At 41.6% G+C, this 21,992-nt stretch overlaps 2 protein-coding genes across 2 annotated transcripts; one reads left to right on the top strand and one right to left on the bottom strand.

The window, feature by feature from the left end:
- The first annotated feature begins 60 nt into the window (after positions 1–60).
- Positions 61–9,370, top strand: zwilch (zwilch kinetochore protein). The gene is made up of 20 exons (XM_007905394.2): positions 61–120; positions 399–512; positions 1,749–1,800; positions 2,051–2,146; positions 2,231–2,349; positions 2,467–2,666; positions 3,178–3,257; positions 3,415–3,570; positions 3,712–3,783; positions 4,090–4,183; positions 4,429–4,484; positions 5,086–5,194; positions 5,307–5,386; positions 6,193–6,349; positions 6,583–6,611; positions 6,756–6,892; positions 7,315–7,410; positions 8,017–8,135; positions 8,625–8,730; positions 8,947–9,370. Exons 2-19 carry the CDS (start codon positions 460–462, stop codon positions 8,714–8,716), a joined length of 1,797 nt encoding a protein of 598 aa, XP_007903585.2. The 5' UTR covers positions 61–120; positions 399–459; the 3' UTR covers positions 8,717–8,730; positions 8,947–9,370.
- Positions 9,371–10,555: 1,185 nt separating this feature from the next.
- Positions 10,556–20,504, bottom strand: LOC103186389 (lactase-like protein). The gene is made up of 13 exons (XM_007905388.2): positions 20,323–20,504; positions 19,812–19,972; positions 19,193–19,280; positions 18,533–18,642; positions 17,835–17,963; positions 17,365–17,460; positions 17,082–17,136; positions 16,426–16,587; positions 15,051–15,325; positions 14,837–14,963; positions 14,508–14,707; positions 13,454–13,517; positions 10,556–10,755 (listed from the first exon to the last, which is right to left on the bottom strand). The coding sequence occupies exons 1-13, from the start codon at positions 20,447–20,449 to the stop codon at positions 10,643–10,645; spliced, it is 1,707 nt and encodes a 568-aa protein (XP_007903579.1). The 5' UTR covers positions 20,450–20,504; the 3' UTR covers positions 10,556–10,642.
- Between the last annotated feature and the right edge of the window lie 1,488 nt (positions 20,505–21,992).

Raw genomic sequence — 21,992 nt, 5'->3', positions numbered from 1 at the left:
AACCGACCTCGAGCGCGGCGCGGACTATTTTTTTTTCGCGGAGTGAGACGCGCGCGCGAGAGCTGTCTGGCGGTCGGTCGGTCGGTCGTCGCGTGGCCGGGTTTTCATTCCGTTTAAACGGTACGTTTTTTTTTTTGGAGGTGAAGGGGGGAGAGAGAGAGAGAGAGAGAGAGAGAGGAATTAATTTATGTTAAGATATCAGTTTCGGCTTTTTTTTTAAAAAAAAGTTTTAAAAAAAAGGTTGATTGAAATATCGGCGTTGGTTTCCGGCGGATGTGACGCGCGGGCCCGGGGCGGGAGGCGGGGCCGAGCCGGTGGGCGGGAAGCGCGCGCGCGGGCTGTTCGGTTTTGAGGTGCATTTGAAAACCAATACGGTTTTTGATCCAAATTCCCCTCAGAAACAGCGGTCGGTGTTCAGAGGAAAATCGTGGGGCGGGTTTCTCAAACCCAAACCAGGCGATGGCGGCTGCGGGTCTTCAGGCCGCCCGAGACTTCCACACGTTTCTGCTGGAGTAAGTGTAGTGATGATGATGATCATCATCATCATCATAATAACCATCATCATCATCATCACGATGAGCCTTGCACTTGAGGCCGCCCCTTATCGTGCCGTGGAAGACGTCTCTCAAAGGGCTTCTTCACGGGAGAAACCCGCCGCGAACCGGATTGACGCGGGAGGCCGTTGGGCGAAACAGGCCGACCGCGGCCGGGGCGGCGAACTGTACGGCGCAGAAGGAGGCGTCTCGTCGCGTGGCGTCTCGTCGCGTGGCGTCTCGTCGCGTGGCGTCTCGTCGCGTGGCGTCTTGTCTCGTGGCGTCTCGTCGCCGCGTGGCGTCTCGTCGCGTGGCGTCTCGCGTGGCGTCTTGTCTCGTGGCGTCTCGTCGCGTGGCGGCTCGTGGCGTCGGTGCCGGCTCTTTGAAAAGCTTCTCCAATCCAAGCGTTCAATGAGCCTTCGGCCACTCCCGCCCCCAACCTCTGGAATTCCATCGCCCGGTCACTCCGCCTCGCGCCCCCCCCCACATCCTTAGCCTCCTTCAAGTCCCCCCCGTACCCCCCCCCCCCAAGACCCTCCTCTTCGACCATGCCATCAGCCACCCCCACCCACCTTCCCCTTCCCTCCCTTATCCACTCCCTGACCCCAGTTCGGGTCTGAAATGCTGTACTCTGTCCAGCGCCTCGGGACGTCCTCCCGACGTGAAAGGCGCTATACACAGGTCATCTTGTTGTGAACAAACCCCTTGTGCAGCAGCCGTGATAGACCCGCCGGGCAATGATGATACAACAGTAGCGATAGTCTTTGCGTTTGACAGGGCGCCTTTCGCGTCAAGAGGACGTCGCAAAGCCCTTCACAGGATTTTACTGTAAAGCGCAGTGGTTGTGTGTTTTGTAAGCGAACGTGGCTGTCAAATTTGCACGCAGCAAAGTACCACAAACAGCCATGAACTGAACGAGCCATTTTATCGGTGGAATGGTTGGCCAGGACACGGGGCAGAAAAGCTCCCTTCTCTTTTTTGAGTTGTGCTTCGGCGTCTTTAACGTTTGCTCGAACCAGGCGTAATGCTTCTCCAGGTAACTCTGCCTTATCCAAAAGGGCTTTGATTTGCAGGATTGAGTCCACATCTACAGCACTTAAGTCTGCCTTGTATTATAGCGCACTAGCAGTTTGAATGATTTTTGGTCAATTTGATCTCATTATTCCAGAAATACCAAATATCACATTAACTTACCTCAGCTATTTATTTTTTCAGATTGTGTGATCAAGGCAAGAAAGGGACATCGAAGGAGCCAGTGTTGTACAAGGTATTTTGCCTTTGAGGCTTGGGTTATTCTTGTTGGCTGATAAAATATGTAAAGTAAAATCATTTAATTTTTTTTTAAATATCTAAATCAGGCGGAAAGAGTATTCCTGGTACCCTGACAGAATTTCTGATTAAAATCTCGTGATACTGCACCATCTCAGCTTCACCACTGATTTAATGGTTAATTGTTTAGAGATCAAGGTTGAATATAATTTTGGTGACTGATCTTCAATATTTGGTTTGATTTGTAGGATGAGGTCCATGTGCAGATCATATCCGAAGAGAGCAGAAATCCCTTACGTTCATTCTGGAATGGAAATTTCCCAATAATTATAGCAGAAAGACCAGTAAGTATGTTTTTTTAAAAAATTAAATTAATTGCGCAATTAAGTGCAGTGGACTGGAATGACCTAATCTCTGCTTTCTCACAGCCATTAAAAGTAGATGAGGATGAAGTGGAGGAGTCTCACACGACTGAAACAAGCAATGGATCTCCTTTCAAGCTAACAGAAAAATCCGGGCCATTGCCACTCTCGGTCATGAAGGCAAGGTAATAGCTGAAATAGTGTCATGAACCAGTGATATTTGTTACATGCCTAGTATATACAGTCAATGTATATTCGTCTTGTACTTCTAACAGTTATCTGTTTCTTTCCTTTCTTTGTAGGCAGTTGATTTCTTGGTATGCTCTGGCCCACAATCCAAATATGTCCCAACTGGTCAATTGCAGCACATCTGTTGCACTCCCACTGCTGTGGGTTAGATGTGATGGCTCTGATCCTGAAGGCATTGTTTGGCTGGGAGCTGAACCTCTTAAACCTAGGGATGTCGTTACAGCAATGGTTTTCCATATAGTTACATGCAATGGTAAGACTTCACGAAAGGCAGATGGGTCATGAATACTTTGTTTTAATTGCTCCTATTTCAGTTTCACAGTGAAGTAATGTATTTCAATACCTTTACTAATTTTATTTCCATCTACTTTAAAACATGTTATTGAATTGACATCAAAGTACGGTTATAAGAAAGGCTTTGGACGGTTGAATTCACTGCTTGCAGTTTGCGTTATCATTTGGCAATAAGACCATGGTTGATATCAACTAACTCAGTACAGACTGATATTTAATCCCATGATTTTCGTTGAAATTGCAGTGCAGCACCAGTAGGTGTCTTTACTCACTAGACTTATTAGGAAGGCGTTAAATATCACTGCAGTAATGTTTGATTAGAGAATAGTCGTTAGACCGTATTGTTCTGTACCTAATGTGCTCACACCCTTTTCCTGGCAATTTTTCATATTTAAAGGATTATACTGGAAGTCATTTGTTTTACATTTTGATTATTATTATTATTATTTATTTATTTAAAATTCCTTTAGGACCAATTGTCGACCAGAGTTCTTTCACCAGTTTAGAAAGAGTGAAAAACATTCACAAGGACAGACATTCTTGTTCTTCAGTAGGTATTTTTTTCTCTCATTTTCAATGGCTTTACTTTTATTAAGACGTGTACGTTTGTTTAGGGATACTGTATATAAATCCCTGCCAAGCTGGGTGGTAGATTTTTAACTTGAATGCCTCAAGATGAAAAGTAATAGTTTATTGCTTTCATTTAGGTAACGACCAAGTGCTATGCACAGTATGATTTGTTTGGTTCCACTGTAGTGGAGAACACAGTTATAGAATCTCAAAGTACTATTATGGTGGATTTCACTTGGAGCAATGTGGAGAGCATCTTGGAAGTTCCCCCACTCACATCAACTGCCACACTGGTAAGTAAAGCAAATATTTAGTATCAGCATTTGTTAAGCTTGCATTGATGTAGAAAGCAAGACAGCTTTGCCACTAACTTTCCTTTAATGTGGCCAATGAATATTTTTGGGTAATTGTATTATTTTTGATGTTTTTTTTAGAATATCAGAGTAGAATCTGGAGACATGAGAAGCCCTGTATTCCAAATATATAAAGAGCTGGAATTTCTTCTTGTAAGTATGTTTTTTTGAATATCAACCCAGAATGATGCTTTGCTTGCTTAGCCTTCACACGGGAAAAGACCCTATACAGTGAATAGGATCAGTAAACATTGCATATTAATTTCAATATGAATCTCGTTAAATGTTGTACTTAACCAACTTAGGTCTCATTTCTGAATGTATAACATTGCCCACCCTGAAAATTCACCCTCCATATTAAAAGTCTATTGAGATGACATGCACTTGTTTTAAATATAAACAGTTTATGGATGCTGAGGAAGAACTATGATGATGTGGCTTCGCCTATGTGTTCGGCAGGTTTTAGCTGAAGGTTTGAAAACAGGAGAGACTGAATGGCCAGAAGTCCTAGAAGGAAAAAGTGCAGTTGATGTTGTTCAGCAATTAATTGAAGGTACAGAGGACAAGCATTTCACTTGTAAAGTTTACATTTCCATATAAACCAAAGTTCCAGCCTCAAATGTCATGGAAACTGACACTAATTTAAGGAGTTATTTTTTCTGTTCTTATCAAATCGAGGAATATCAAAGTTAAGATATTGGGAGTTTTTCACTTTTACGTTGGCCAAGAGATTCCTTCCCATTAGTTTTCTGGAAGTTATTTGTTTCTACGTTGTAATGTGTCCCATCTTTAATACAGACCTAAAGAACCAGCTGGATGTCTTTCATAATCAGTCAAATAAAAAGGATGCAGAGGTAAGGTTTTTTTTTCTAATGCTGACACTAGTATAGTTAAGAGTTTTAAATACGAATACGTATGTAAGGCAAATAATTGCCTTTTATTAAAGCAGAGGGTAAACTTAAATACTCATGAACTGGGTTGTGTAATTTGTTGGAAATAAGGCAACTTGTCTTAAAGGTTCCCAGGAACTATTGGCATTATCTGTAAGAACAAGTTTATTTTGCGTAAATGGAATGCTCCTTATCAAGATGGGTATGTGGTGCAGTTATAGGAAGATGTGTGAATTATTGAATTGGTACGTTGATCTTAAACAGCTACACTTATTACAAAGAGTGTCAGTCAGTACTTTTGTAACTGCAGCAAAATGAAACCCCAAACTATTCGATTTTATTTGTAAGTACTTTTGTCTGTTTGCATAGCGATGAACTTGTCTCAGCATTGCTTACAAGTTGCTTAAAAAACAACAGTGGTCTAACAGTAAACCAGCAGTGTTTTCATTGGAATGTAGAGTGAACTATTCCACTGTCAAGCTAGCTTACTAAAGGACGCCCGTGATGCTGACCATTCACTTTATTTGCTGTATGTTTTGTTTCCACTTCATTTTTTTTCAATCAGAAATTAAAGAGCGATGCCGCTGCTGTGGATTCAAACATTCACTCGTCATTTGTTCTCGAACGTGGAGACCTTGATTTTGCAGAACAGCTCTGGACCAGAATGAGAAAAAGTAGGTAGTCTTCTAATAAACTCGCTGCTGAGAGATCAAGCACAAGTAGTCAGTGTCACAGAATAGTCTCTATGATCCATTTCATTTCATTTTTCTGTTTGTTTTGATTCAGCTGTTTCCTCATACCAAGATGTAGTGGATTGCTTAACATTAGTTCTTCAACACTTAAAATGTGGTGACATTCAACCATGGGTATGTAAGAGTGTTGCTATTTCAAATAGTTAATAATTTGGTGATGCTAGTTTTGTTTTACTAATATATTTTTCTTTTTTAAATTGGGGATTGCAAATTTAGTTTCAGTCCTTACAACATTGGTTTGCCTCATATAGTTGTACTTTGTAGAAATTTCAGCACAGAAGGAGGTCATTCAGACCATCACAAGCAATGTGAGCTCGCAACTAGTAATAAATAATAGTGAGATACTTAATTGATCTTTGTGGAATAAACCCTCTATTTTACACTGCAGAAAAGGGATAATTTCCTCTCCTTAAAACACATTATTACTGAGCCTCTTAATGCCACCTGCTATAGTGAGCTCACTCTCCAATCATTGCTAAAATCCCCTTCACCTTCCCCAAAATATTCAGCAGAGAGTAGAAAGATAATAACTGAGGCAAAGACAGGAAGGCTATGTAATTAAGATAGAACACTGATCTTACAAGTTAGAATCCTTTAGATATCAAAGTATACATTTACACAGCTCCTTTCTTGTTGGTAGGAGAGTGCTTCACACTGCTGGCAGGGTGCCCGAACTGGTATCCTTTCCATCTATAAAATACCCAATTTAATTTGGTGATTCACCAGAGAATCAACCACTTGTTGTTGCACATCTTCTGCTTATTGAAACAGATGATGGTGATTTATTTAGCAGCAGCTATCTATTTAGATTGTATTCTCTTGGGTGTAGAGAAGGAAACCGTTGTTTTTATGAATTTGCAATGATTGTACTTTTATCCAGCAAAAGCAGGATATTTTAAAGTAATCTGATTGTTTCTCAGATTCATCGAGGAAGCAATAATTCTCTCAGCAAGCTGATTCAGCAATCCTACCATAGCACCATGCCAACCGTCTCTGTCAGTGGTCTCAATGCTATCCGAATGCTCTTGGAGATAGGACTGGATAAATTGCAGAGGGATTACATAAACTATTTTATAGGTATGTTGCCGGGCAGATGGTTTATTGTGGAATAATGAGTCTAGGGTTTATATTGTTTAGTTCTTGGTTGTAATTTTGTACTTTTTCTGGGGGTAGATGTTTAGCAGCGCCTTGGAGCTTTTGTATGATGTGATGGTGGGGGGAGTGGGGGGAAGATAATGAACATAGCATTCAGGATTTGTAATTATATATAATAAAATGGAAGAACTTCTGAAAACTTGTTTTTCTTCCAGGTCAAGAACTGACAACGTTGAATTACTTGGTAAGGACTGTGAATCTGATCTCAGAATTACTTGAGCTTTTCTTTCATATCTAAGCGCTCCCCGAGATGCTATCCACGTGAAGGGTGCTAATTACAAGTTGTTGTTGTTATTTGTTTCATCGTCTCCTGGTGTTTGTTCGACAGGATTACTTTTTGGTGTCGACCGTGCGTCCAGAGGAGCAGGTACAGCGTCTGCACAAGCTGCACCACGTGCTGGAGCTGGTGGTGACCTGCAGTGCGTTCCTCAGCCTGAGTCACGAGAACCTCTTTGCACTAACACAGTGAGCGCTTCAGACAACTCGAGCATTCCAGTAAAAATAAGTAGTCTTGAGTAGAAAGAAATGACAAGGATAGCTGTGTCTTGTAGCAGCACAGGTTTTATGCCTGAGCAGTGAGGACAGCCCAATTGCAGCATTTTGTCTGAGAATTTGACAACCAGTCTTTTGCTTCATAATAATTTTTTTTGCAACATGTTTTATCCCTCTAATTCCCTTTGATGGTAATTACCACTCCCCGTTTGGTAATGGTAATTACGTTCAATTTAAAGGCTTCAGACTTATAATTGCAATAATGCATTTAAACTACTGTATTTTGATTTTAATGTCTTAAAGATTTTAAGTAGATACAAAACTATTTTATTTTTGTCTGCCCTGCCATTCTGTCACATTTTTATACTCGCTCTTCCCGGACTTTCTTGTGACAGATCTTGCATACGATACTACAAAGACAATCCATTGGATGAACGACATTCTTTTCAGCTGCCAATCAGACCCACAGCTATCAGTGCCTACTATCAAAAGTAAGGGTTATGTTTAATAGCTTGTCAATTCAACAGGAGAATTAGCTTTATTGTAAATATATTTTTTAACAGTTTCCAAGGGAGATATTTTGAAGAGGTCATCTTATTTGACGTGATTTATGCAAATCAAATCCAGTTAAAATCTATTAGAAGTCTGGATGTGGTCTGCAGTCTGCTGCGTAAATCCATTGGAATGTGTAGGAAAGGGACCACTATTTATTCCTTACTCTATTGAAACCAATGTGGAATTAGATCTCATGGGAAATAATGACTGTGTAGCATGTTTTGCTTTGTATTTAGTAAAATCTATTTCTGGTTTAGTTCATTCTTGCATTTAGCATATGCATAATAAAAACATACAGGCATACAGTGAATGGAGCAGAAATTGAAAAGACCTTGTGATTTCTGTGCTGCACTGAATGTGCAATTTTAATTATACTATAGGGCAAAACTGAATTATAGACATACAAAACCGGTTAGAAAAGCGGCTTCCATCAGATATTGAATGCTCTCAAGTGCTCCTGAGACGCTGGCCCTTGTGAAGGGCACCATATAAATGCAAGTTGTTGTTGGGTTTAATATCCTAACTGACTGATTGTGTTGCAGTGAGCACCCGTTCATGTGGAGAGTGGAAGTTATTAGTGGTCATGGGCAGAAAGAGGTGAAGACAACATGGCAGCTCAATACCAGACCTCCAGTAGATCATGTGATGTTTGATACTCCAGGTAAAGTCCTTTTGGTATCTGAGTTATTTTCCTTTTACCTAATCGCACACATGGAGCCCTCCCTCCGAGTTACCATTGATGGCCGAGCCTTCATTCCGTCTCAAACGTCTGGAACTATGGCTGTATCCCGCTGCCTTGCTCCCACACCCTCTTTATCTTTAATCCCACCTTAAAACATACCTCATCAGCTCTATGGTCACCTCCTCCCTCCCCTTTCTCCCTAAACCCTGCCACTGTGAGGGGTTTCAAACCTCCTACAAAAAAGGCTCTATGTAAATACAAGTTTTCATGAATTTCTGAGTTGCTAATATTTCACTCCTGACCCATGTTAGAACTAAAATGTAAACTGCAGTGGATCCCATTATGATTTGATAGTTGGTTACAAACACATGACCTGTTAAGCTAAATCCTGGGCACAGTATAGTTGCAAACGCAATGTTACAGAATTGGTAGAACATGTCAATATTATTGCTATTGCCTCTTTTTAAGATCTATCGATTGATACAACTTTGAATGGTGACCACGAGGAAGTTGTTCGTTACAACACGGTGATCAGCTGCAGTCAGACAAGCTTCACATAATCATCTGGCAAAAGGTAAATGCAACAAATATGGATATTACCCTTTTAAAATCTTCTCCAGTGCAAAGGCACGGCACAGGACGGCACATTTTCTCTCCCACGTGGTGAACTTACACTTAGTTGCACCAATACTGAGAGCCAGTAACGTCTCACAAATTGGCCCGAAGTGAACAGCCAGTTTTATATGGAGGATTGTTGACCAGAACAAACGCTGTTCTCTTTTTCGAATAGAACCACAGGATCTTTAACATCTACCTGAACAGGTTGACGGGACCTCGGTTTCATCCGAAACACAACAGTGTAGCACTCCCCCAGAACTGTATTGGAGTGCCGGCCTGGACTGAGTTCAGAGTCCCGACACGGGACTTAAACCCACACCTTCTGACTGAGGCGAGAGTGCTACCAACAGGGTCAGGCTGAGGCCAGGCTTTATGCAAATGTGCTCCAGGATCAATCGGCCTTCCAGAGAGACAAAAGGAGAAAATTGGTTAAAATATTCTCAAAATGGAGTTTGAAGTCCACCTAATAATCTGTCCTATTGAAAATGCATATTTGAGTTGTGATTGTATCTATTTTTATATAATTTGGGAGCACGTTACACTTTTTCTTGTGTAGAGTTACTGTTGAGAAATAAATTTGGAATATTGCAAGCTGGGCAAGGAATCGGCATGAATTTTATTTTACGAAGATTGTTTTATCTTAGATACATTGTCAATGTAAAACTCCGACCTCTCAGGCCATTAACATATCAACCAAACGAGACAAAATATGCCCGACTCAGAAATATTGAATTGTTAATATCTTGGAAGAGAAGAGTTGAAAAGAAACCTGCTTTGTATCTAACGGTAATACTATTACTACAAACGATGTACTAATTTACTATAGTGTTCAAGGTTACCAGTCACTCGAGTGATTGCTCAACTCACCTGAACTTCAACTCAAAATTACCGTGTGCCATCATCTATACTTTTCTCTGATGTATATCATAGGCTCAATAAATGCATGCTGACCAGAGTTCAAGGCACTAAAATGATATTAATTGAAGACTCTTAGATGTTAGTGTGACTTTATCAAGGCAGAATGAGTGTATAATTGTAATATGCAGATCTCTTCAGAAATTAATTACTACAAATTTATAATAAATTAATAAGAGCCAGTGGAAAGCAACACATTCACATCATAATTTATTACAGAGTTGCTCTCCACTGGCACTTTGATGTTGCCCTAAATCTGCAGTAACATCTGTCACAATACATAGCAGTTAATATCTTCCAATTACAATACTGAACAAAATGTTAATACTTTGTAAGAGGAAAAAAAATCACTTTTATTCCATTAGGCGCAGAATATATGAGCAACTGTGTAATAGGTATTTCTATTTCAGTGCTGAGGAACACCCACACAATTTTCTCGTGACAGTTCTGTATCTCCCTCTATTCAGTGTACAAAAGGTTGCTGGGCTATTCTATGTCTGCACTGATGGGTTGACCAACTTTATTCAGCCCACGTCTTCCTAAACCACAAACCAGTCTAGAAGGTTGTACTATTGTCAACACATGCTGCAGTAAAACGTATCAGTTGCTTGGTAAAATTCTCACGTGAAGAGGTTGTTCTGCAAAAGCATGGTCTTTATTTTACAGAAAAGCCTTGTGTGTGTGTATGATTTGCTGCTTGCTGCAAACTTGTGAGAAACAAGTAGTTGTGTAGTTATGTGGTCTATTTGGGGAAGTAATATTATCAAGGGTTATAAGCTGTTGCACGAATGACTAAAATTTCAGCCATGGGCAGGAGGTTTTATAATGATTGACTGTACTGTACTAACAGCAGAGATTTGATTCATATCTTCGGGGTCAGGAATAGAGAGGAACAGATTCAGTACTTCCTGAATCAGTCGTGTTGCGATGGTCACGATGCTAGCCGTAGCTGTTCAGTGCTTCCGAAGTAAAAACATCAGGAAAACGGCACTCAGGAGAATGCAAAGGGTGCTTACGGTCGGCACAACTATCTCGGTCACCATTTCCATTTGATTGACGAGAGGGTCTGAAAGTGGAGGAGGGAGAAGAAGAAATACATCGTCACAGTACAATGGGTTAGATGGGATTGATTGATTGTTTTTTGAGAGAGTTTAGTGCTCACCACCTCATCTATCTAAACCAAGCAAGTGCATACATATTAACAGGTTATAAAATGTCCCAGCATGTGCCTGATTTTTAACATTACCATTTAAAAAAATTGTGTGTTGCATTATGTTTACCATGAATTAGTCTGAGAATATTGGCAGCAGTGATCCGCTGTTCCTCTAATTTTAAAGGAAAAAGCTAATTACTGAAGTATTAAATTCCCTTTTGAAATGCATAAGTTGCAGAGAATGATGTTTAATTGGGGCGCAATCATACAGCGGTCATTTCATAAACTGCTCCATTTTATAAACCGTTTATATGTATGACATATTCTGATTTTCAAGGAATAGTGGAATTCCAGCCTTATGATTGTTTTGATTTAAATTGACGTAGCTGTTTGTGGTGGTGGGTGGGGGGGTTCACACCAGTGGCCAATTTACACAGCTCAGTGTCTTGTGGGCAATGCCAATCGCACTGAAAAGATTAATCGGTCATTTTCGTAATTGACTGCAAGTTGATTCAGTTAGTTGTCTGTTGGGAAAATAACCGAGTCAGTACCACATCCATCAAATGCTAATGCAGATAAACTCGGAACAAGTAACGTGTTCTGTTTATTAATCCTGCTGCCTTATAAGTATGAAGGGAATGGGTGTGCGTAGCTCTGTGTAAAGTTGGCCGAAAGACCCTTTCCCACGATCTATATTTCTATGTAATCAGTGAAAATGTATAAACTGAGGAGTTTCAAAGACCCACAGTATCCCCCCAAGGCTTCTTTCAATCTGAGTGATCTAAGAAGTGTTGAAAGATTCTCATACAAGGAAACCATAAGATTACAGCCAAATATTTAATCGTTCATGAACCGGATATAAACAACGTTGCACTTGTACCATGAGTGTTGCTTCTGCAAATAGGAGTCACTTTCAAGGCTTGAACGTAACCGAGATTCTACTGAGGTGATTCCTAGTCCCTAACGCCTAAACTTCATCGTGCACTGGCCAAACCTTTGGCATGTCTGCCTGCTCCTTATTTGTTCGGTCTGTTCTTCTCGCTGAAAAGGGCAAACAGAACAATCTGTTAGACTATGTTTGACGCCTTTTTCTTTGTTACTTTTAGTGCAAGAGTGACATGCTCGCTCAATTCCTTTTAATAGTAATTAAAAATCCTCCCTAGCCGGGAGTTTTGAGGCAAACTGTAGCATCAACTGTGCTTGGATGAGTTGACTTAGTACAAATCATGGAAATGAACCAAGTAAACAAACTACCTATCTGCTGAGTGATTGCACAGAGCAAGTCTAGAGTATTTGCAAGATCTGAACAAGCTTCATCTCATTAAATTTATATTATATGAAGCACTTCGAGACGTCTCAATGACGTGATGAGGCGCTATCTCAAATATAAGGATTACATACATTAGGCAGTTTCTTATTGCTGTTTGCCTGTGTTTTGGCACCGCCAATGTGTTTGCTTATTTAAACTTTTACCCCCTGTGTTTAATCTACCTTATTTTCACTTGACCTTTGATTTCTCTTCTTCCGCCTAGCATGCACTATTTCCTAGCAAAGTGGATTTGGTCTCGTGCCACTCTCAAACCAGCCTTCTGTGGAGAATAACCTGATCTGTTAGGTACTGTGAGTTTTCAGCCCGGCCAAGATTGTGAATACCAGCAACCAAGCCATAACTTTCTGATTTGGGCTTCTATCATCCTCTTACGTGTCATGCTCAGTTGCTTAATTTTGAAACAAATGGCATATGAAAGAATATTTCCCCGAAATGTCCCACAAGCCAGGAGAGGGAATTTTATTTAATGATTGGAATTCAGATCATGCACTCGATTTAACACTCTATATCAATATTTTAAAGGTGACGTCAAACATAGATGTGACAGACTATGCTTTCAATTCCCAGAGGTGGTTCCCGTTTTAAAGCATTAATGCTGATGAACTGAATATGACGAGTGGTCGCTTTGTTTGCCATTTTCGAACGAGGGTAGAAATCGATCTGATGTCAAAACAGCAGCAAACACTTACCTTTCCAGGCAGTCAACTGAAGCAAAGTTGAACTGCATTCAACAAGACCAGCAGCAACAACAACAAAACCATGTAACCCAAGCTGGTGGCACCTATTAAATCTCATCGGCAATTGACTCATGAGACCTCTGCTCCCAGTAGAGATGCCCTGAAGCCAAGGATCTCTGCGATGTGCAAGTGATTGGGTCATTTTGCCATCATTAATGTATTTTTCTAATTCTCAATGTGTTCCCTTGTTTGTAGCACTCTGGAACGCTACCCTGTTGTTGCTGGATACCAATTCCCCCTCCACCTTAGTGAACCAACTGAGCAAATGGGCGAAAATACAATATTGCTCTCTTTGTGGTGAACATATTGCAATTCTGCCCACTCTGGATTTCTCCACAATGTGACTACGTGTGAACTTGTAAAACTCGACGCCTTTTGTTTTTCGATGGGATAGCATTTCCTTCCCTCTTTAAAATCTTCATGGTGCAAAACACCAAAGCGTTTGCAATGAGGGAGCTTTCCACTTGGATCCACCTGTGAATTCCGTGGAGATTACATGGAATAAACCTGCGTGACAATGCCAAATGGGTGTGGATTGCCCTACCTGCCGCAAGCAGCATGTTCGTGGTGAAACAGGCCTCCGTAGCTTTGCGTTTCCAACTCTCAATCTGAGGGAAGAGAAATATACGTACATCATTCACCACGAAAAAACACAAATTATAGCTCTGAAATAAAGGCATCAGACGTCCAACTCCTGCAGTGTGTGGGTAGGTGGGTGGAAGTGAGTAGGTGGAGAAGCTGTGTCAACAGTGGCTCTTTCCTGTTCACAACATGAACCTCCCTCACGCTGACTGACTGACTGACTGACTGACTGTCTGAGCTGGCAGACTTCATTAAGAATTGCTATGTATTCTCAGTCAGACAGAATCTAGGAGGTCTGCACAGTTAGAGCGGGAACAGTAGTGTAAGGATTGAAGAGATATTGTGTTTGTTATCCTATAGCAAAGATGGGGGAACATAATGACGAGTAAAGTGTAATAAAACTGCTCAGCAGTACCAAATAGATTGTTTAGATCTGGACCTTACTTTGTGAGGAAATTGCGTGGTGGATTCACGTTGTTAACACGGGCCACTCTGCTACTCTGATTGCAGGAAGTTTAATCTGAGAAAATTGTCGGAACGAGTGAATTGGATAAAGTGCACTGCGGTATGTCACGTGGGCACCACCACATGTGCTGGTGATTTCACTGAAGTATCTTTTTGTTTTGTCGGTTGCTGACACAGCCCTTCACCAGAATGCACACCATCGCCTCTTTCATTGTCAGGCTTCGCTTGCGAAGTTTCATAATGTTCCGTAAAAATAAAATGCATTTGGGTATTTTACTATAGGTTCCATTTTTTTAAAATAGGAATTTATTCAGTCGAGTCCAGGATTGATTTTTTTCCACATTGTTCCTGCCTGTCCAGACTGCAGAGCCCCACAGCACGTCAGTTTTATTTATTTGATGGGTGGAGAGAGAGACCTAACAAACAACTACAACGATTCTCCCCAGTGCTAGTAATGGGAAAGGCCACGCTGAAGTCTAAACTAAAAGTGTCGCAAAGGTGTTAGTGTCGAGAAGAATGATTTGAAAGAGAAGACGAATGGGGATACTTACTTCCTTACGGTTGGGGAATCCGTTCGAGCTGAGCAGCCTCTTGTAGTACTGAACCGAGGCCTTCGGATACCTCTTCTTGTTCTTACTCTGAAAATCGACGTAGTACAATCCGAATCTTTCTGAGTAGCCTTCGTCCCACTCAAACTTATCCAGCAGTGACCACCAAGTGTATCCCTTCACATTAGCACCGTCCTTAATAGCTGAAAAAGGTTTCAAAATCAGACAGAACCATCAACCGCTTGGTGCGCACTTCCTTCTAACCAAAATGGTGGGTGTAACTAACTATCAGGAGGACAAAGCTTAAATGAGGGGAGTTTTCCTCAACTCACCTTTAAGCATTTCGTTCACGTAGAGCTTCATGTACTGTATACGCCATTCGTCGCAGAGCTCATTGCAGTGCTGCTTCTCAGACACTCCATTCTCCGTCACATAGATCATGGGATTTCCATATCGGCTCTGAAAGAAATTAGAATTAGGGGTGAATCGCTGGGAGATATTGCCATTGGCTCACACGCTCCCAACACCCTCCTCCACCACCAATACCTTGATATAATTCAGAATCCTCCTGAAGCCCCAAGGGACAGAGTACAGCCACTCGGAGCCTGGGTCTGGCCACTGAGGATCGACCAGTTCAGCCAGGTCGCGGTCTGTGTGGTAGCTTGGTCCCTTGTTGTAATGATGAACCTTGTGGGTGATGTAGCGAGTGGTGAAATGGCCCAGGCCAAAGAAATCGGACGTGCCTTTGATGTAGTTTTTCTCCTGTGCTGTGAAGGAGGGCAGCCTCGAGACACTCAGGCCTTGCTGGGTACTCTTCATGGCTGGAAATACAGCAAAACGTGAGAGTAATCAAAAAGAGTTGAGGTTCGTGTGGGTAAAGCTCCCCTTCCTCTTCCTATCTGTGAGTCAGTAACTAGAGGGCATCAATTTCACATGGTTGGTATAAACGAGCAAATGGGTTAGGAGAGATTTTTCACATGCAGAGTCCAGTAGTTAGGATATGGAATGCCCTGTCGGGAGCAACGGTTAAGGCAGAATCCATATTAACCGTCAAGAGGATTAATATGGACAAATATCTTAAAAAGAGTCAGCTGCAGAAGTATGGGGAACAACAACAACAACAACAAGATTCCATTTATAGAGCGCCTTTCACGTCAGGAGGACGTCCCAAGGCGCTGCACAGTTGGGTCATGACCCGAGCAGGGGGAAATGGTCAGGGTGAGGGGAGGGAAGGGAGGGAGAGAGGAGGGGGAAATGGTCAGGGTGAGGGGAGGGAAGGGAGGGAGCGAGGAGGGGGTAGAGAGTCGAGAGGGGAGCTGAAGGCCGGTCAAAGAGAAAGGTTTTGAGACCGGCCTTGAAGGAGGAAAGGGAGGAAGTGGCGAAGGCACTGGGGGATGGAGTTCCAGAGCCTCGGGGCTGAGAGGCTGAAGGCCCGACCACCGATAGTAGGGCGGTTGGGGCGGGGGACGTGGAGCAGACCGGAGCCGGAGGAACGGAGGGTACGGGCAGGTAGGTAGGGGGATAGTAGGTTGGAGAGGTAGGAGGGAGCAAGGCCGTGAATGGCCTTGTAGGTGAAACAGCCAGGGAAATGGGACTAAAATGATCGCTCTTGAGGGAGCCATCACAGACACAACAGGCCGAATGGCCTTCTTCTGTGGCTCCATCTATTTAAAACATTCTGATGCAAGCCGAGCTTCCAGTTCTTTTGAGTGTAATTTGCAATGCATAATGGGTTTCCTTTTAAAAGGAATATCTTAAATGTTGCCAGTTGTAAAGACAGCACATAATATAGTATAATAATAATAATCCTTGCATTTGATATAGCGCTTTTCACGTCGGGAGGACGTCCCAAAGCACATAGATCTATTATAAATAAATCATGTCAAGTGTGTATGTATCCTCTGATTATTTACCCACTTACCAATACAGTCTTTCATAATTTGAGGGTAGTCACCATTGAAAATCGGGTTGGCAAACCATCCCAGGTAAAACTGCAGGTACCTTTCAGCAGCCTCGATGTCCTTTTGACTTGCGATATCAACCGGCTCTCCCCATTCGCTTGTGATGGATATGCCCACCATCCCTTTGGTAGGTACAAATTGAAAATATTAGTCTGATCAATTTGAATGGCACAAAGGTCAATGATTCAAATGCTAATGTATCAAGTGCTGTGTATGTCCTGCAATTTCCAATGTTGCAGCATGTCAGTACAATGCTGGGGCAAATTGTACTACAATTCTTGCATGATACTTAGGGCCGACAGATTGGGGTGGGGCACGGTTTAGCTGACTTGGGCATTGAAAGATAATAACAACAAACTGCCTTTATGTAGTGCCTTTCACGTCAGGAGGATGTCCCAAGTCACTGGAAGATCCCATGAAACTTAAATTCATATTGCCTTTGTACAGTGGCATCAGTGGAATCCTACTCGGTGCCAGTTTTCATTCCTTTGGGATGATGTGCTTTACATTACATTCAATCAAACCTCTTTACGCTCGTAACTTAACTACACAAACTCCACGCAAAATCCTGTGAGATATGGTGGTACTATGTTGAGATCAGACACGTTATAGATACCTTTTTGCCGGCTCCGCCAGCGATTGTCATACGTGTGCCAAGCCTTAGCGTGAGCCTGTAAAAACAACCATTGGTGTTTAGAATGTTAATGTTACTTTATGGGCAGTTTGTTCAAATAACTTTCTTCCTCTGCCACTTAGTTTAAATTTTCAGACTAACTCTGCTTTCGTGAGCACCAACAACTTCCCTCCATCATCGTAGATTTGCTCTAATCTGCATTTTGTCCATTGTGCTGTTACGTCTGCTGATTTTACCAAAGACAAGAACAAGGGCAGAGACTGACCTTAATAATGTTATGTGCTGCTCTGTAAGCTCCTGTTCCTCGAAGCCTTAAGCCTGGTGCGTGCTGTCCCAGTTCATATCCTTCCACAGCTGTGGACTACAATGCAAAGTACAGTGACTTCAGTGTTAATGTGGAATCGCTTCCCAAAGATGGTATTCTTTTTCTTAATGTAAAGTAAATTTTGGGACGCTCCCCCGCGTGAGGGGCGCTGTATAAATGCAAGTTATTGTTGTTGTTAACAAAATGCAGATCATTTTGACAAAGTCACCAAAAGACAAATAATTTCTAAAATGTAGATCTGCACATCGGCGCAGGGCTGTGGAGGAGCCCAACAACAACAACAACAACAGCAAATTGCAATTATATAGCCCCTTTCACGTCAGAAGGAAGTCCCAAGGCACTGAATAAAACTGCAAGTGTTCGTATCGTTCAGTTAACTGATGGACATTGTGACATGACATAAAACATACCCAAGGGTTGTTGAAAGTAATCCAGCGTTTCACACGGTCACCGAATTTTTCAAAGCATAGGTTGGCGTAGTCATTGAAAAAGTTAATCATACTGCTGTTCTGCCAGCCCCCATATCTGTCCTGCAGTACCTGTCAAGAGGAAGGTTTCTCTGGTGAACTGTTGTCTGCCGTAAAAGGAGATGTTCCATCTGGTACAGAAGGATCATTCCAAACCATTTCTGACGTGTGTCGTCCCCGGAGACTATGTAGCTTTGCAGGCAGCCTGACAAATGTTCTAATGAAAGTCATCCAAAAATATAATCTATCTTTCTCTTCCAGAAAGGGTTTGACCTGCTGTGGATTTCCAGCATTTCTGCTTTCAGTTACAGACGAGACCACATTAAGTATAATAATCCTTGCATTTGGCATTGGGAGGATTTTACTGTGAAGTACAGTGACTGTATTTAGTGGGCGAATGCGGCAGATAATTTGTGTACAGCAATGTCCCACAAACAGCCATGAAGCCAGTGACCAATTTTTTTACTTGGGGCGTTGTTGGCAAGAACACCGGGAGAGAGAAAAACTCCCTTCTCTTTACGAATAGTGCCATGAGATGAAGACTGGCAGGCAGTTCGGATCCCTGGAATAACAGGAACTTCCTTGCTAAAGCAATATTTTTTAAAAATTACACAAATAACGCTCAACATTGTTTCGCTGACCTGCGGAAGATCCCAGTGGTAAAGAGTCGCTATGGGCTGGATCTTGTTCTCCATCAGGGTGTTTATTAAGTCATTGTAATACTGGATCCCCTTGTCATTTACCCGATCATCTGTGGAGAGAAACAAGTCATGGAACTAGGCTATTTGGCCTAGCCTAGAGCTAGCTCGTCCATTGAAGCCAACTGCTCAAAACCCTGCTCTTTCCTCGAACCTTTTTGTATGCTTCCTCTCCAAGTGTGATAGTCTCAGCCTCAATACAATAATCATTACATTCGATACAGTGCTGATAACATTCAAAACAAAACATCTCCAAAGTTCTTCAAAGGTATTTGCCTTCAAGTGTGGTGACTGTGTTTACATGTAGGCAAATAGCAATTTGTGGCTAAAGATTCTAAAATTCTGTGGGAAAATGTTTCTTCCATCTTTCCCCTTAACTCAATCAATAACAAATTTAAATTTATTAACACGGTGCTAAATAGGACAAGTGTTTCCATTCACTTTCCTTTACAAATAAATTAATTCCTTTCATTTTCTTTCTTCCTTAGCTCACCAATGTTAATCTCTGGATTACAACTGTTATGCAAGAATTATAGCAAGTTCTCCCAGCCCTTACCATTTCCTTTCTATAAACTCTAAACCTTTGCGATTGGCAAATGTTACCTTTTACTCCAGTTGGAATGATCCGAGGCCAAGAAATAGAAAAACGATATTGGTTGACTTTCAGTTCCTTCAGCAACTCAATGTCGTCCTGTTGTAAAATCAAACAGTGACCATCAACATGATTATTCTGTGAACACTGACAGGGTGGACTGGGTCCAGAGAGTGTGTTCCTTATCCTAACTTTGTCCATATTGAGTTGGGGAAGAAGATGGTTACTCTACAGACGTAATGCATAAAACTAAAACATGCATTTTGGGAACTGGGTATACGATACAGCACTGTCGTTGTGTCTGCAAGACCTAGGTTTAAATTCAGGCCAGAATAATCCTTTCATTTGATATAGCGCCTTATAACTGTCATTGAGACGTCTCAAAGCGCTTCACAGAATATATTCTGAACTGACTATATTTTGTGGGCAAAACATTATAATATGACCTATATAATATAAGGTAATACGATCTTGCTGAGGGCAAAATAAACCTGTTCCTCTGACCCCTCCACCCGCCCCACCCCGACTCACACACACACACACACACACAGAAATGATTTGAAAACTCAAAAGTGCAAGAAAGCAAATTTCTCCTTTCGTTTTTATTTTGGTGCCAAGTTGTGCTCCTACCTTGAATTTATAATAGCTTTCGCAAGATGAATCGCCCGTTTCATTCAAATACACTCTTCCCTTCTTATGTGTGAACACGTCCCAGATGCTCAGTCCTTTCCCATCTTTATCCCACGCTCCTTCTGTCTGGTAAGCAGAGCTTCCACCTCCCCATAAAAAGCCTACCAAAAAAGGGAATTTATGTCTTTATTTATGTTAATAACAATCCTTGCATTTGATACAGCACTTCATCGAGACGTCTCAAAAGGGCTTCACATGATATAGTGTAAAGTGGATTGACTGTATTTTGTGGGCAAAACGCAGAGCCAGTTGTGCACAGCAGCGTCCCACAAACAGACATCGATTAACCAATTTTGTTTGGGGAGAAAGAAACTCCCTTTTCTTTCCGAGTAGAGGGATCTTTAACATCCACCTGAACTGATGGTTTAACGTCTCATCCGAAGGACGGCACCCCCGAGAATGTGTCGGAGAATATTTTCCCCTGTATTCTTATGATGTCGAATAACTTTACCAGCTGGGAAAGTGGCATAATAGAAGGAGCCTTGATAGGTTTGCGTCCATTCGAATTCCTCAGACAGACACCGAGGCAGGACCAGTAGAAAAGCACAGCACCCAAGTTGATAAACCCAGAGGTGCATCTCTCTTCAGATTTAATCCAGCAGCACTCGGCTGACGACTCCTATAGCAGAACCTCCACTCAGCAACCTGCCAGGAAATAAATGCCAGGAGAGAGAGAGAGAGAGAAGAAAAAGCTATTTAAAAAGATGCAGTAAAACTATCGCTAGACAATAAGCATCTCTAATAATAAGCAGAGAAGTAGTACTGCATTAAACAGCCACAATTAAAGGACACAAATTGCCCCCCCACCCGTTGTTTTATTCTATTGGAAAATTGAATATGAAAATATAATTATTTTATAACAAAAGCATCATTGGATAAATACTTCCGACTCAAATCAATGATGACATTAAAGTTTTTGCTTAAGTATTAATTAATAAAGAAACATCTTTAACACTCAAACACTCTTATATTTACCTTTTATCCTTTCCACATTTATCCAGGCCCGGGAGAGAACCCTCCGACTACCAGAAACAAAAAACGTTAAAGTATCCACAATAAATTCACCAACTCCCAAACAACCCTCTCACAAAAGTCAAAACCAACAAAATGTCTGAGGAACAATCTAGCACCAGCTCCATTTATCACTTCCCAAACAAATATGTGGAAAGGGGCAGAAAATGCCTATTCAAGTGCAATGATGCATCAATAAATTTAGCTTAGCCTCACAAAACTGTTTGTTTAGGCCGGGATCCTTAGGTAAGCAAACTTTTTTTTTGTATATGTGAAATAACAGGCTATTTATTTACTGACGCCATTGACAACTGATGAGTTATAAGAGGCCGAGTGGTGTTCAATATGAATCAGAACTGAATGCAAACCAATAGGTAGTTAGGGAGCCATCAACAAAGTGCATCACAAATGAACTAGCAATGGACAAACGAGATGTAAGCTGCACAGTCCGTTCACAACAACAATTCCCCCTTTACAAAGCGATGTTATTGCACATGACAAACCTTAAATGTTATTGCAAAACAATATAGAATCATACAATCATAGATGCAGCACAGAAGAGGCCATTCGGCCCATAGTGCCTCTGCTCTTTGAAAGAGCTATCCAATTAGTCCAACTCCCTCTCTCGTTCCCCGTAGCCTTGCAATTTTTTTTCTTTTCGGGTAAACATCTAATTCCCTTTTGAAACTTATTATTGAATCTGCTTCCATCACCCTTTCAGGCAGTGCATTCCAGGTCGTAACAACTCTATATTGATATTGTCGCTCAATTTCCGGTTTTGGGGTTTCTCTTTTTATTTGTACTTTTGAATTATTCAAAAGAATAATATTTCTTGAGCTCCTGAATTGCAAAAACAAAAAAAAATCGCTCTTTTGACAGTTCACCTTTTGCCTTTTGGTTCTTGCATGGAGAGAATGGAGATGTTATGATTGTTCCCGGCCTTTTGTAACGCTTTTAGCATATCAATAAACTCGGGGTCAGTTGCAGGAACCATCTATAGCACAGCTGTAATAATCCACCCATTGATGTTGCTGTGTGTATTTAACCTGCCCCCTTCCTCGAACTTTGGGACTGAGATCGAAATTACCGAGGTCCCTAGAGCAGCAGAAT

Source organism: Callorhinchus milii, unplaced genomic scaffold, assembly GCF_018977255.1.
Source record: "Callorhinchus milii isolate IMCB2004 unplaced genomic scaffold, IMCB_Cmil_1.0 Scaffold22, whole genome shotgun sequence".
NCBI lineage: Eukaryota > Metazoa > Chordata > Chondrichthyes > Chimaeriformes > Callorhinchidae > Callorhinchus > Callorhinchus milii.
Note: the sequence above shows the minus strand (reverse complement) of the source record. Positions and strands in the feature narration are given on the sequence as shown.

Coding starts and splice junctions, on each gene's coding strand:
- zwilch (XM_007905394.2), top strand. CDS start 460: ATGGCGGCTGCGGGTCTTCAGGCCGCCCGAGACTTCCACACGTTTCTG. Junction 513..1,748: donor TTCCACACGTTTCTGCTGGA/GTAAGTGTAGTG, acceptor TTATTTTTTCAG/ATTGTGTGATCAAGGCAAGA. Junction 6,893..7,314: donor AACCTCTTTGCACTAACACA/GTGAGCGCTTCA, acceptor TTCTTGTGACAG/ATCTTGCATACGATACTACA.
- LOC103186389 (XM_007905388.2), bottom strand. CDS start 20,449: ATGCACCTCTGGGTTTATCAACTTGGGTGCTGTGCTTTTCTACTGGTC. Junction 14,964..15,050: donor GGATTCTGAATTATATCAAG/GTATTGGTGGTG, acceptor AATTTCTTTCAG/AGCCGATATGGAAATCCCAT. Junction 10,756..13,453: donor GAACATGCTGCTTGCGGCAG/GTAGGGCAATCC, acceptor CTCCACTTTCAG/ACCCTCTCGTCAATCAAATG.